The following is a 13,756-nucleotide window of genomic DNA, read 5'->3' as shown; positions in this document are numbered from 1 at the left end:
TTAATCTATTGCGGCCAAAACAGTTACCTCTCCGGTGAGAATCAATACAGTTCCGAATCGCCATAACACCTCCCGAACCCAATACATCGGAGACAGATAACATAAACAAAAAAAGAAAAGAAAGAAAGAAAGAAAGAAAGACAAGAAAATAGCAAAATAAACCCGCCCGCCACGATACCTATTCTCTGTAGGTAAACCATTCGGTCTGCACTCGTGGCTCTTTCTTTGTGTCCCCATATTTCTTTCTGTGCGTCATTCCTAATAATGAAGTCTCTTCACTCAAAACATAATTCCAGCAATCTAAGGTTCCTGACCTAACCTCCCAATAGTATAAGCACAGAAATTCTACCAGTCAATAACAAGTCAACTTTATCGGATATACTGCTTATTTTATGTCAGAGATTAAGATGTTTAGTTTGAGACATGTATGTCGTCTTTAATCTTCCGTAAACTTTGGTAAGTATACAACTGGATGCAATACCGGCGCCAATGTTTATACTCGTGTATACTTTCAGGTACCCTCAGATGAAACACGCTAAAGCCACGTATGTAAGAGGTTCCGAAAGCCCCTGTTACTGGTTCTTGTATTGCATGGTACTGGGCGTTCCAGGACGCAAAATACTTTACATAACCTGTATCGCCACGTACAAGGTGCCCGTCAGGCCTCGTGGCTACGGCCCGTGAAAGAAGACCAGAATTGCCTAGGTTAGACGTGTGGCCCTGTGGGTACGTCAATGCCCAGAGATGCTGTAATTAAAGGCCAAGCTTACTTGACCACCTTTCGAGCCAGAGAAACCTATCAGAAGAGTGCTTGCCGTGCATGTTGATGCCGTTACCGTCTCGGTCCTCAAGCAGATCAGAATACCAAAGCGGCAGATCATATTATATACCGAACTCGGCTTCAGGTCATAATCAGTTTACCAACGACTGTTATTTATAAACCAAGCCTGTCCGATATTATCTTCATAAAATCCTCCATATCTACTAGAAAGTCCTCAGGCCGCTCCATCGCTGCGAAGTGCCCACCCTGTTTAGTATGTCAGCCCGAAAACGAACCAGATACGATGGTATGCAGGACATACATGATCGTGTTGTCGATAAAACACAAGTTGACCCTTTTTTTCCACGAGCTTCTTGGGCGCCGACATGAGCTCTTTCCTAAACCATGAATAACCGAAAGGCTTGTCAAAGAATGACGGAAACCCGGGAGTGGGCCCACACATAAACGTATGACGATAAGTGTAGGCGCAACGCGGCAAAGATCCGGTGAGCCAGTACAGGGTAACATTTGCTAGGATGTGATCAACGGCACAGGGATGTTCGGGCCATTCAAGGAACTTTTCCCCGATCCTTTACATCGCGTTGTTAGCGTCCTGCTCGTAGAAACGTCAAGCATACTTGCCAGGCGAGATATGCCAAAGGATTCGATGACACGATGGCTGCAATTGTGGATGGCCGCGTACTATTCATGATGGCGGCACCTGATGTGGGCGCTGCAAAGCGATGTAAGCTTTCCTCGATCGCTTTTTGTTCCCAGTCAGTCAGATCCGGGTTGGTCGGCTCGACTTGATCTACGGTGGGCAGAAGGTTCACTCGACAAAGTCAGCGTACATGGCAGCATGGTCAAGCACCTTGGCGCTTACAATGGACCCCGACTGCGGAGGCATATTTGTCTGCGAGGATGGAAGCGATGAGGCACCCAACATCCCCACCCTGCACAACGTACCGAGGGAAGTTCAGCATCTGTAACCCGTTGTGTATGATTCGGGCAGCATCTTCGCCGACCCAAGCATGATCTTGCGGAGGGCCAGAGCTGAGGGTGTAGCCTGGCAGAGAGGGAACGATGACATGAAAAGGAAGCGTAGCTGCAGTGTACTTGTCTCGTATAAGCTGGAGCATTGGCAGAAACTCGAGAAAGCTCCCGGGCCAGCCGTGCAGCAAGACGAGTGGAATTGCCTCCTCCTTGGCGGATAGCAGCGCAATAAAATGTAAGTCTACATCGCCTGTCTGGTCCTTGACCCTGACTTTGAAATTAGAGAATGAGTTGATGCGCTGTTCCTGTGCACGCCAGTCGAATTTAGTCAACCAGTAATGTTTCACCCAGGTGAGCCAGTCATGAGGAATGCCATAGCGGCCATCTGTATGCAGGCTCTCCCAGGTCGCAGGTCCAATGCGGGAAGTACGAAGAAGCTGTTGAAGTTGTGAGTAATCTTCATCCGGAAAGTTGATCTTGAACGGAACCGCCACGTCAGGTAGTGAATAAACCATCTTGTTCTGGAGGTTGTTAAAAGTCACACATGGGAGAGTTTATATCCTACCATATCGTAGGAAGGCTATGACAAGTAACTAGTGGCTGCATGCTTATATAACTTTGTATAAATAGTAAGTATTCCCTTACGTCAACATGCCACTGGCATAGCCAAGCGGAAAATGGCCTTATTGGCGGGCTTGCAGATCTCGATGGGCGGAAAAGAGGTAGTCAATGAATCAAGGTTTGTTCCGCTGTCTAGTGTGAGTCAGACTGACCCAGTCAAATGATATCTACCCTTGCTTGCCACACAGTGCGCAACCCTTTTCGCCAGCGTCACAGCCAAGGATAAAGGTATCCCTGGCTTCGGCCAAATTTTAGTTCGCTACGAAAGCCAATCTATTCCATGTGGCCACCACAGTTAACTGAGACATGATTTACATCACAGCCTATCGACTTGAGTACGCGGGGATACAATTTTTCTGACTCATACTAGTCATCTTCGGGGAGATCTGTAGGTGGAAAGGAGCGTTTCATGCCCATCCGTTCCGTTACGGAAGTGCTAAAGTGATTAGCCGGAGCAGTGGGCACTTCGATAGAGGCAGTTAATTCTTAACTTCCCTCTGTTCTGGTAGTGGCTGATGAAGTCTGTAGGGTGGGTGAGCAAGGAACAAGACATGTTGGTCATGAAGCATCTCTCTCAGCCCCTATAACAGGATCAATATCACCACTTTCAACCCCCACTACTCGATGATAACATCCTGTCAGGAGGCCAAATTGACTCATTTTGCCAGCGTAGACCCGGTCTTCAATATTAAATTTGACCTCGCCACAATCTGATAGGTCCATGTCATGTACCCTTGAGTGTGTACGTCACTCACGACCTTAAATTACGATGACTCACATCGGTCGACTCCGAATTCTGGTCACCGTTTGCAGATTGAAATATCCACCTCGTCTACTACAGGTTTTGGAGTGCCTAGAATCTTGAATGTTACTTGTTATCTGGAACGTTGCCAGAGGTGCTTCCTCCTTGATCATGTGGAGGGCGGAACTTCTCTGAGCTGTCCCGGAGTGACTCCTCAAATTTTGTGGGCCACACATGGACAGTTACTATCCAGTAGCCTCTCTAACTTAGCATGCTCGAGACCCATAGTAGCAGTATTTCGGACAAACCTCGGTAGTAGGCATTCCCGACAGCCCGATTGTGTCCAATAGATTTCGCGCATCTTTACCCCTCGTAGACGGAGTCCGGAGACTCAACGCGCTTCACCTATCTCCTCGGGCATGCTTGCGACATTCGCTACAAGTGGCACCCCGTGAGACTATTGTCGTATTAATGGATATTTGAGTCTTCTTCGTCAGATCATGAACACGGGCCATCCATAAGACAGAAGCTGACCACAGGGTTAAAAGGCACGATACAGGTCTACCTTGTTATTAGCGATTCGACACACATCATCTTGTTCGGTACTTATCAAGTGAAGCGAGCTCCATCTCTTGTTAATCCTTGACAATATGGCCCGACAAACAAACACAGAGCCTCTGGCGCAGAATGTGGTTGTGGAATTACCAACATTTACCACCCCTCGGTATACCCAGAAAGTGACTGGCAAAAGGTCACCTTTATCAGATGACTTGGAAGAATTCCGTGGAATCCCATATGGTGAAGTTACTAAGAGATGGGAGCATGCAAGAATCCGTACTTGTCTTCCCCATAATGATTTTGATGCAACCGAAAATGGGTACGTGAAGCAGTAATGATCGAAGTGTAGGGACTCTACACTGTGTTTTCCCACACTGACCACAGGTCTTTTTTATAGACCTATATGTCCCCAACCAAGTGCGGCTCGAAATAGCGAGTACTATCAAGCGTACCTCGCCTTTCCCGACGTCAAAGAATGCGAATTCGAGTGTCTGAATCTACTTATTATCCGTCCTAGTACAGAGGCGTTATCTCGGGTAGGGACTGACAGACCATCCAAATTACCTGTTCTGGTTTATATCCACGGCGGAGCTGGTACTGGTGCGGGAAGCGATCCTATCTATGGTAAGCGAGAAACAAACTTCAGTTCATCCGCGTGTTAACCAAGGTAACTTTGCTGACGACTATTCGTCTGAGATCAGACCCTTCACGCTTGGTGCTCAGGTCTCTGCAAATCGGCTCTCCTATAATCGCTGTCAACTTAACTTACAGAACCGGCATATTTGGGTCTCTTGGCTCAACTGATATCCTTAAGGCTCAAGATCAGTCACAAGTCAGGGGCCTTAATTTTGGCCTGTTTGATCAGAAAGTTGGGATAACTTGGGTGGCGCGTAATATCGCCCAGTTTGGAGGCGATCCAGAGCAGATTACCCTTTGCGGCAGCTCAGCGGGAGGGAGTTGTGTATATGCTCACCTGCTTGATGCCGATGCCCACATGAAGAAGCCTCTTTTTAGGAGAGCTTATATACAGTCTGCACCCATGTTAACCATCCTACCAATGTCACTCGCTGAGGCTGAGGCTAATTGGGACAAGATTTGCCAGCACTGGGGTATCAGGCCAGAGAGCAAGAGTCAGCAGAAACTAGAATCATTGCGCTGTATATCAATGGCGGACATGCTCAAGTCTTCCGTGGAGATAAATCTCTTTATGCTGCCACCCATTGCTGATAATGTTACAATGACGCAAGACACTGTATCATTTCCATGCGTGGATTCACATCAAGGGCCTAAATCCTCTGACTACAAGCCAATTGAAGTCATGATAGGCACCACCGATGTCGAGGTCAGTTACTTCCAATCTATGACCTCGGCTGTCAAACTACACAGCCACCAGCTCTTGCTGACGAAAGGTTCATTAGTCGGCCGGGTATGCCCATAGCGGTGTTAATCTTCAGAACCTGCAACAGGGCTTTACGAAGGCTCTCCCAACGGCTGAGGCAGGCGCTCATATCTTGGCAGCTTACGACCTCATCGAAGGCTTGGAACAAAATTCATTGGTTGCAGCTTTGGAGCGGTTTCACTCAGATGCAGTTTTTGATTTAGGGATCTACCGCGCACGGAACCTGTTGACCGCCCAGCGCCGAGCCCAATATGGAAACGCCACCAGCATCCAACCCTACCATGTTGAGTTTGGAAGTCCTTTCCCAGGACCGAAGAGAGGATGTGCACATCATGGCGTCGACGTCATATACATGTTTGACGCGTTCCATGACGCCCTCGCCGATGCCGATAACCGCATCTTCACATCGTACGCTGAGGGCAAGGCAGAGGCAGAACACTCCGCCACCCTAGGAGAAAAAGCTATAGTTCAAAAGCCAATCATAACCTCGCAGTCATCCATGGGGAATAATCTCGACCTCACAAGGAGATTCCAGGACCATGTGATTGGGTTCATTGCTGGAGAATCTGTCCCCACTGTCGCGGAGGGCGAGATCTTGGTCTGGGGGGAGGACGGGTTCTTGAGGGTTGAAAAATTGGCGGAGACTCCAAGATGGTTGGAAAGGATCGGTCGCTTGGAGCAGCTAGAAAACTATACCTCGTCAATTCTCAAGGTTCTCAGTGCTATTTGATAGATTCTATAGCAGATAGGGACGCCTGGTCTTAATGACGAAAGACACATCTGTCATGCTCTGAAGGCATTGCTATTACATGACCTGCTACCTACTGGCTTCAGACAGAAGCTCATAGGTGGACACAGTGTCATACAAAGCTATTGCAACAAACAACTAGACATTGAAAATGGAGCTTTGGCAACTGGTCGTCCGGGTCTGCAACAAGATGAATCGCTCGCTATTTAATTCTAAAGAAGCCCTAGCCCATGACCTTGCAGTTTTGTTGCGTGGATCGAGGACGTAGTTCTTAAGACTCTTGCTAATGGTCGAATCCCAAGCAAAGACGGATTTGACTGGGTTGATTCGGTTGTTGAAGACTTGCATGCATACCAGCGCATAAACGTTCTTGAGAAGCCGTACAGCAAAGTTAGGAGCGCTTGCCGTCGACCACAGCCCGCAAGGCAAGACTGGTAACTTGACTAATGATAGTAAATCTTTCCTGAATAATCAGGGGATACGGGGTTGGGTGTCTCAACAGATAATTTCTTTTTACATAAGTCCATGGACCTTGAATCTGAGAGTGTCGAGTAGAGCTTCTCTGGTGCCTTTAACGATTTCCAACTTGATGCCATAGGCGCCGTGTTAAATGCTGTTGATCGTGCAATATTTGGTACTAGTATGGTGTTGGAAAGCAACTCATGTTTCCGTAACATAGATATGGTTTGAGATGCGAAAAATGGGAAGAAGCTAAAAAGCTGCCAGGAGGCGAGGAGGGAAGGAAGATACGAACATGGAAGAATTGGAAGAGCATGTAGGGATGGCAGGATACGAATAGTAAAGTGACTTGATAGTTTGCCAGATCCGCCAGGCACCGCAGCTGGCAGTTGCCAGCCGCTCATGGATCGCCCGTACGGAATAAATACGAATACCGTATGTAAACACCTCATATTACGGAGTACGGTTTTCTACATTCTCGTTAAATTACACGGGAAATAGATATTCCGGGGCTTACTATTTACGGTTTAGTTCCAGAGAAAAGCCGAGAACTATAAACGTTTGCACTGGTATTGCATCCAGCTGTATCTGGGATGCAGATGCTTCAATCTAGGTTCTTTTATGCAATTCGTCTGTTGGACGAACTATATTGCGTAAAACACGACGATCAGTAGAGGTTTCTTATGATAGAATTCACAGAGGACACAATCTACTAATATTGCGGCTATGGCTGGTTGTATGATGTATCCAGGGTCCAAGTTCGTGTCAGCCTCGCGTCCTCGCGTTGCCAAGCAAGCAAATCATAACGGAGTACAAACAAGCAGTTTCCACATGAACATTTAAACCCTCGTCCTTTCTTACCTCCATGTCGGGGTTTACGGATATATCTATGATAGCAAAAAGACAACCCCAATATACTTCACGCTGACCCGTACACTATGCGTAGCACCTCGAGTACCACGAAACTAACAATTAATACCTTTCAAACACACCATGGCCCATGAAACCAACAAGATCGGACGGGTACACCAAATTCTCCACCCACGTTCTATTCTGGCAATATATACGATCTGTACTTACTAGTTGCCATGGATATATATCACTATTGGTATGGATCATATAGAACATAGAATAAAGCTCATCGTGGATAGAGAGCTAGGTGGCCCAGGAAAGTAAATGCAAGGTGGTGGGCGGAACCGTGCAAACTTTGTTATCATTTTACGATCAACATTTGAAGTCCTGCTTCAGGCACTACATTTCGAACCTATGGAGGGAAAGTTATACTTGCCATCTGTTCTCGGTGAGGCTTGTCATGATTGTGAGTTGTGACTCGTTGAGGGAGCTACGGATGTAATGGAAATAATGGAAGTAGTGGAAATAATGGAAATAAAGGAAATAGAAAAAGGCTGTGTTGTTTAGTCACTATCAGCTTTCCTTGTTGTTGCCTGAAAAATTCGGCAGCCCCCCACGCAGCTTGTATTATCGCCCTGCGATGACATATAAACCATCAAGTATTCCCATCCCTAGTGTTATTATGCGCACTTCTTGCAAGCCTCTCGATGACAAACACGTTGCTCCTTTTTTACTGCCTTCCTTCCTTACTTGAGTTTCTACTCAGATCAACATCGTAACTCCTGATGATGTGCCCTACATGCAGTTTCCCATTAGATAATAGATCCATGTCCTCTATGAGAGCTTGCTGGTGTACAGGCTCATCTGAGCCTTCTTGGGTTGGTTTTGAACATCAACGGCCCTTCCTCGCCACACCGGATCCAACCGCTTTCGCATACCCGCCTCTTGCTGCGTTGTCTGAGTCGGAGGTTACGGCTCCCAGCTTGCCAACTCAATCAATTCTCGGTGCCACGATAACCTCCGTCGACCATTCCACCGAGCATAGTAATGGCTCAGGCGGAGCAAACATTCCGCCCCATGCTCAAATCATGAGCTGTGGTGACTTAACATCCAGCAGCCCTAGAGCCAGCCTCTTCGAACAGGACTCCGCCATAGGAGAACCAACGAGGCGAGCAAGCGACATGAATAAATGTGGTAAAAGCCATGTAGCCCGTATCCATCGTGGAACATTTAAGTCTAGGTACGCTCCTTGGCTTATCCAGTCGCTCGTCTGACCATTAATTTCTAATACGTATGCTTCGTCCTAGAGTATATCGGACCGGTCTGTATAGATGTGAGTGGAGGGCTTGTAAATACCCCGGCGAATTTTCGCGTGAGGCAGAATTGATGAGGCATATTCGGTCCAAGCATGTCTGTCCTGGTTTGTACGAGTGCCCAGAAGAAAACTGCAGAAGGATGTTCAACCGAAAGGACAACATGATGGAACATTTTCGACGGATGCATTAGAGCGGCAATCCTCAAGATCAAGACTTCCTGTTTCTCACTTTTTCCTTCCAAAGCACACCTTCGATAGTTGAGCATATCTCGGGCCTTTGCTTGACATTGCATCTCCAGCTTCTCTCTTTTTGTTCTTTAATCCATCGTCGCTAATGTTTTGAGCTTCCGTTTGTTCGGTGTCAAAACCTGGCTGCAAACTATGTCTACTGAATCTGGTGATGCGCACAGATATGTATCTTTGACATCAGATACCGAAGCACTTTCTAGAATTTTCATCAACAGTTGTAAATTGCGATAAAGGATATACGCATGTATAACGGGAAATCTTACAACGGCATGGTTGAATAACAATGGGGGAGACCATCGATATTCAAGGGGCTAAATGGGAAACAGCCTTGGGATTTAGCATTTTACAAATCATTTTGACTTGCACAACCATTCCCTGTTCTCTAATTTTATCGTTTCGCATTTGCGGCTGTTTATGTGGCTTGAGAAGCCATATCCTCCTATCAATAGAATGTTGATACTCAATCCAACCGATTTTTGTTTATCATCCTGACCCGCTCCGGTTAGCTACCCAGAATATATATTTGCAAGGAAGCAGCAAGGAAAAGGCCGCTAACTGAAAACCCCACCACAGATAATTAAAATTGCTCTGGGTTCAAGTAATGCAATGACTCTCATATTAAGAAATGCTCTTACTATTTGAACTGGTAATCACTAGCTTTGGGGAATGTGTATATATATCCTGCTCTGCCCCCATGTGAAACGTCTTAGATTCCCTTTGTAAAGAGTTCTATTATCAAAATAGAAAGCACCTTCAACAACAGCTGGTTGTGTAGTGTAATGGTTAGCACCCAGGATTCTGATTCCTGTAATCCCGGTTCGATCCCGGGCACGACCTTTCCTTTTTTATGTTTTTTTTTTTTTTTTTTTTCCCTCTTTACCCCACTGGGACCCACTGTTTACCCGTGCCCATAGCTTTGTTGCTTTCTGAGAGCTGAATCACCTTTGCTGCGTTCTAGCTTGCCCAAGGAGCTAGGGCAAGTTTCCAAGCCGTCGAAGTTGTATGAAATTGATTTGCGATTTCTCAGTTCCATTTCTTTTGCCAGATTCAGCTCCACAGTAAAGGCAAAGCCAAATGTTTCTCCAAAGCACAAAACCTTTAGCAGAATTATTGTTCGCCATAATATATAATATATACATACCCCAATCACAAGTCGGATGAAGTGCTACGTATAACCGCCTGCTGTTACTCAACTGTGGTCCGTGCCGGTCGTAACTTGTTCATCGACAACAGTCCATGGCAGACCACATTATTAATCATCAATTGCCTCACGCAAAACACTAACTGCAAAGAGGAGAAAGGAAATACTAGCAGTACATCTCCCATCAACATCCGAAAGCCGAGGGACAAGCCCATTAACAGTTGACTCTCTGGTCCTGTGGCCGCAAGTTGACGGAAAATTGACTGTACTTGTCGTTAGGTGTAAAGCCACCCCTATCAAAAAGTAGAAACTGGTGTCATGAACGAAGTTATCGGTTACAAAAAGCTCTGCTATGGTAGATGAGTGGAGGATGTAGCGAATAGTTCATAACCTGCCTTATACCTCCATTGCTAGCTAGGTCACAGCGAGGATGAACTACGCCGAGTCAAAAAGAAATAGTAGGTACCCTTGGTACCGAACAGCTTAGGTGTATCCATGGCTCCTGCAACCATATTATCGGTCACATAACGAAAGTGGTCAAAAATAGGCTTCTGGTCATAGATCATGGCGGTCGAGGTTACTCCTCGATAGACCATCTCCCGTAGCTATCCAGAGATAAAATGTCAGCATGTGGTTAAGGAATGGCTTCAATTACGAGCATGCGTACCGAGCAATGTCCCCAATCTTCCCTCCATACCCGGTTGCCCTGTGCATCATAAACCATGATCGGATCACCGTCGTCTACCGACCGAAAGTCTTTCCCAGCCCATTTCATATCCTTTAAAAGCTTGTGCCCAATATGTCCCGTATCGATATCACCGCCGTCCCACTTGCCTATCAGAAAGGATGGAGAAACCGGCTTCAATTGGTTGTATACATTCTCAACCGTTGATTCTGGCACGAGGTCGGTGGTCTTGGTGAGCTGGATAAACTGTTTTTCAGGTCTGTCATAGATCGTGAGTTCTTTTACTGCATCTGGCTGTTACCGAATGACGTATCGTGGAAAAGACTTACCCTGACATGTTTCCTAAAGTGTTTTGCAAATTCTGTCAAAATCGTCCGTGTAATGCGTGATAAATATAGGACAAGATTCGTTGGTTTGCAAAATGAGTTCCGAATGAATGGCGCTTTATATACACATCTACTTCGGCGGGTGTTCCCCATGGGCACCGGATGATTGAAAAGCCTAGGTCCGCGGGGAGATCGACCCGCGGGGGTTCAGCAAACGGCCGTGGGGAAAAAAAGCTCTCCGTGTCTGTGATACAATGTCGGATATAGTTCTGTGCATGCCCTATAAATATCCTTTAAGAGGCTCTACGCTTCCTCTAACTTGGACAATGGCGAGGAAGCTTTATCGAACGAAGTCTCAGATTATCTGCTGTGGCCCTGTTCAGTAGACAAAGTATTATCGCGGATAGTTGGCAGTGGGTGTTTAGATCCGGTTTATCGGCGGCCGATAACGTTCACCATCGATCGCCATACACGTCACTATATTGATATTGTCCCAGGTATCTCCTTCCGGGATCTGGTAGCAGGTTTCGGTTACCAGGTTAATATACTCTAGAGAGCGATCTTCCTGCTTCAGCTGGGATAGCGCCATTACAGCATTCTCGATTTTGTCTGCCGGCTCAACAGCCGGGAACCGACAAGTAAGTTCCTCCCCCAACCTCTCATAGTTATCCTTAGTGGCCTGAGATAAAGACTGCACAAACCTAGCGGCAATACCGCGAAGACCTGATCGGATTGTAGTAGCGATCGCCTTGTTTCTCTACACTTCATCGAGAGTAACTCCTACCCACGCAAATTAATAGTAATTAAGGTATAGGTCCAATTCCTCGTTCGTCTTTCCCAAAAACATCGGTTAAGAACTGAAAGATATCATATTGCCAATAATCGGCACCGACTTCTCGGGACTATATATTAATAGAAGTCGAGTGGATATCAGGAACTCAGTAAAATATCAGTTATAAAATCAGATTATTAACTGATATAAGTCTGATAAATCCAGGATATTGTGCCTAGCTCTGGATTCGAAAGGAATCCCTCTCTGTAATACCTCTGAAGCGATTCAGCAGAGGGGTTGGTAGGTCTAGAGAGTAATAGAATAGAAGAACTGGTTCCTGATTGCAGTCAGGAGAGGTGAAAGAGGAAGACTGATCAGTTGAGTTCCAACGTCACTCGCAAGCTTCAGGACTACTGATCTACCAGTCCTTTTCCTCCCGGACGATTGAAGCTAACAGCCTTAAGGAAGGAAAGGCAAAATTACAACAGGTGAAATCAAGGAAACATAGGCTCCTCAGCTAGAAAGAAAGGTCCTAACAACTCAGACACCCCAGCCTGGTCACCAGGTGTAATACAGATGGATGAAATCAGGTCAACGAGGTCAATTCAGACGATCTGGTGGGTCAAGGTCATAGAACGGAGATGGTTGTAGTTGTCCTAAACTAGGTTACCGGAGACTAACAAGTAAGAACGCGGCAATATCCTATGCTCTGCTGTGTCTAAAACGTAGGCACGTCCTAAGTTGGCCTTCTTAGTGTTTTCAAGGTTCTTTGTCGATTGGTTGGTCAAATATCCGGCTAGCTGGCGCTATGAATACCTTCCGCCATGGGAAGGTGGAGAGTAAATCCGTTTCCGAATACACTTGACTATTTGGAAACTGATTCTTTTTCACTAAAGCAATTCACTTTGCTATGGTTGAGGTGCCACGGAGGATTATATTTGTGCTCGTGACGCTTTTTGCCACGTTGAGAATAAATGCCAACAGCAGGTTTGGGGTGGGCTAATAACAGTTCCCAGCATGTCTGACCTAGTTGGAGGAGCCAAAGTGTCATTTTATGTGCATGAAAATAAAGAACAAACTTCTGTGACTTTGAATAACCATGACGGTGTAAAAAGTCAAGCCGTGCACGTCAGCTGTGGGAATAACGGTGATTTGAAGCCGGAATTACGGGACAAATTGAGCAGGAGAAACCCTTGGCGAAAACAGAGTTAACATGTATGTACTAACATTTGTTAGACTCGTCCGACCGGTATGATGATGGTAAGGACTGGATTTCGGAATCTGAAATGCGTCCATTGTTGAACGATATTTCTAGATATCCTTGGCTCACTAGCACTTCCTGAGATGATTGATCGAGAATGTAACTTGCAGCAGCCTGTCTCTCGTCCTTGTATCTTTTTTTAAGCCTCTTTGTATAGAAATGTCAATAACGTCAACTTCCCTTCGCCAGGCTTACCCTAGATCCAAAGAAGACCGCGGGTGTTCCTCTCAATTTTTGTATTTAAGTCTAGTATCTATTCGCAAGTGTTGGCAGAGGGCATCAATCTCGAGTTCTTTTTCAATAGCCGAGGGGCAGAGTCACAGCGGACACCACTTGGAATGCTGCGCTCGTTATTAGATCAGCTCTTTCGGCAGGACGAGGTCGTACGCCCTGTGGTAAGGGACGAATACCGTGAGAAGTGCTGTGCTTTTGGAGGGAGCGGATATGGCTGGCGTTAGCAACGGCAGGAGTTGGAGCAATTGCTTCAAGATTCCATCGTCTTGTCGGCTCAACAACAGCAACTTACAATATTTGTCGACGAACTGGATGGAGCAGGCGCAAAATTTGCGTCGGAGATTGTCGCATAATTCCTCCGGGTAAGTGGCTCAGTTGCTGCCAAGATGGCATCGGCCAAAATATGTATTTCATGTCGAAATTATCCTGTCCCCACTATTAAGCCGGGGGTCGAAATATGTATGGAACAGCATAATCAAAGCGACATAACGACATACGTTGAGTGTCACCTAGGTACTCCTTACCTAGGGACTTCCGACAATTCAGAGAGGAGGGCATGGTCTCGTCTGAAAGCAGATATCATTGCACAGAGCAGTGGGAATTTCCACTGGGTGCGTCTTATTGTAGCCTTGGTTGAAGCA

General features: G+C 46.3%; 5 protein-coding genes and 1 non-coding gene across 6 annotated transcripts; 3 read left to right on the top strand and 3 right to left on the bottom strand.

The window, feature by feature from the left end:
* Positions 1-363: 363 nt before the first annotated feature.
* BDV38DRAFT_296807 (epoxide hydrolase family protein) lies at positions 364-2,268 on the bottom strand (the record flags this gene model as incomplete). Its single annotated transcript, XM_032063004.1, has 4 exons — positions 364-1,027; positions 1,083-1,350; positions 1,403-1,592; positions 1,644-2,268. The coding sequence occupies 4 exons, from the start codon at positions 2,266-2,268 to the stop codon at positions 935-937; spliced, it is 1,176 nt and encodes a 391-aa protein (XP_031917345.1). The 3' UTR covers positions 364-934.
* Positions 2,269-2,561: 293 nt separating this feature from the next.
* On the bottom strand, positions 2,562-3,191 carry BDV38DRAFT_237661 (uncharacterized protein). The gene has a single exon (XM_032053610.1). It carries the CDS (start codon positions 3,095-3,097, stop codon positions 2,933-2,935), a length of 165 nt encoding a protein of 54 aa, XP_031917344.1. The 5' UTR covers positions 3,098-3,191; the 3' UTR covers positions 2,562-2,932.
* Positions 3,192-3,616: 425 nt separating this feature from the next.
* On the top strand, positions 3,617-6,034 carry BDV38DRAFT_203866 (alpha/beta-hydrolase). The gene is made up of 4 exons (XM_032052498.1): positions 3,617-3,993; positions 4,072-4,298; positions 4,376-5,016; positions 5,093-6,034. The coding sequence occupies exons 1-4, from the start codon at positions 3,767-3,769 to the stop codon at positions 5,801-5,803; spliced, it is 1,806 nt and encodes a 601-aa protein (XP_031917343.1). The 5' UTR covers positions 3,617-3,766; the 3' UTR covers positions 5,804-6,034.
* A 2,327-nt stretch (positions 6,035-8,361) lies between these two features.
* BDV38DRAFT_237655 (uncharacterized protein) lies at positions 8,362-8,720 on the top strand. The gene has a single exon (XM_032053609.1). It carries the CDS (start codon positions 8,426-8,428, stop codon positions 8,636-8,638), a length of 213 nt encoding a protein of 70 aa, XP_031917342.1. The 5' UTR covers positions 8,362-8,425; the 3' UTR covers positions 8,639-8,720.
* Positions 8,721-9,461: 741 nt separating this feature from the next.
* BDV38DRAFT_t55 lies at positions 9,462-9,533 on the top strand. Its single transcript has one exon. It is a non-coding gene; the product is annotated as a tRNA-Gln (tRNA).
* A 723-nt stretch (positions 9,534-10,256) lies between these two features.
* BDV38DRAFT_279183 (DUF4334 domain-containing protein) lies at positions 10,257-11,437 on the bottom strand (the record flags this gene model as incomplete). Its single annotated transcript, XM_032058946.1, has 3 exons — positions 10,257-10,442; positions 10,505-10,806; positions 11,305-11,437. 3 exons carry the CDS (start codon positions 11,435-11,437, stop codon positions 10,257-10,259), a joined length of 621 nt encoding a protein of 206 aa, XP_031917341.1.
* Positions 11,438-13,756: the final 2,319 nt, after the last annotated feature.

Source organism: Aspergillus pseudotamarii, assembly GCF_009193445.1.
Source record: "Aspergillus pseudotamarii strain CBS 117625 unplaced genomic scaffold BDV38scaffold_8, whole genome shotgun sequence".
Lineage (NCBI taxonomy): Eukaryota > Fungi > Ascomycota > Eurotiomycetes > Eurotiales > Aspergillaceae > Aspergillus > Aspergillus pseudotamarii.
The sequence above is the reverse complement of the archived record's forward strand: the minus strand, read 5'-3'. Positions and strand labels throughout refer to the sequence as shown.

Coding starts and splice junctions, on each gene's coding strand:
- BDV38DRAFT_203866 (XM_032052498.1), top strand. CDS start 3,767: ATGGCCCGACAAACAAACACAGAGCCTCTGGCGCAGAATGTGGTTGTG. Junction 4,299..4,375: donor GGGAAGCGATCCTATCTATG/GTAAGCGAGAAA, acceptor GTCTGAGATCAG/ACCCTTCACGCTTGGTGCTC. Junction 5,017..5,092: donor TAGGCACCACCGATGTCGAG/GTCAGTTACTTC, acceptor AAGGTTCATTAG/TCGGCCGGGTATGCCCATAG.
- BDV38DRAFT_237661 (XM_032053610.1), bottom strand. CDS start 3,097: ATGGACCTATCAGATTGTGGCGAGGTCAAATTTAATATTGAAGACCGG.
- BDV38DRAFT_237655 (XM_032053609.1), top strand. CDS start 8,426: ATGCTTCGTCCTAGAGTATATCGGACCGGTCTGTATAGATGTGAGTGG.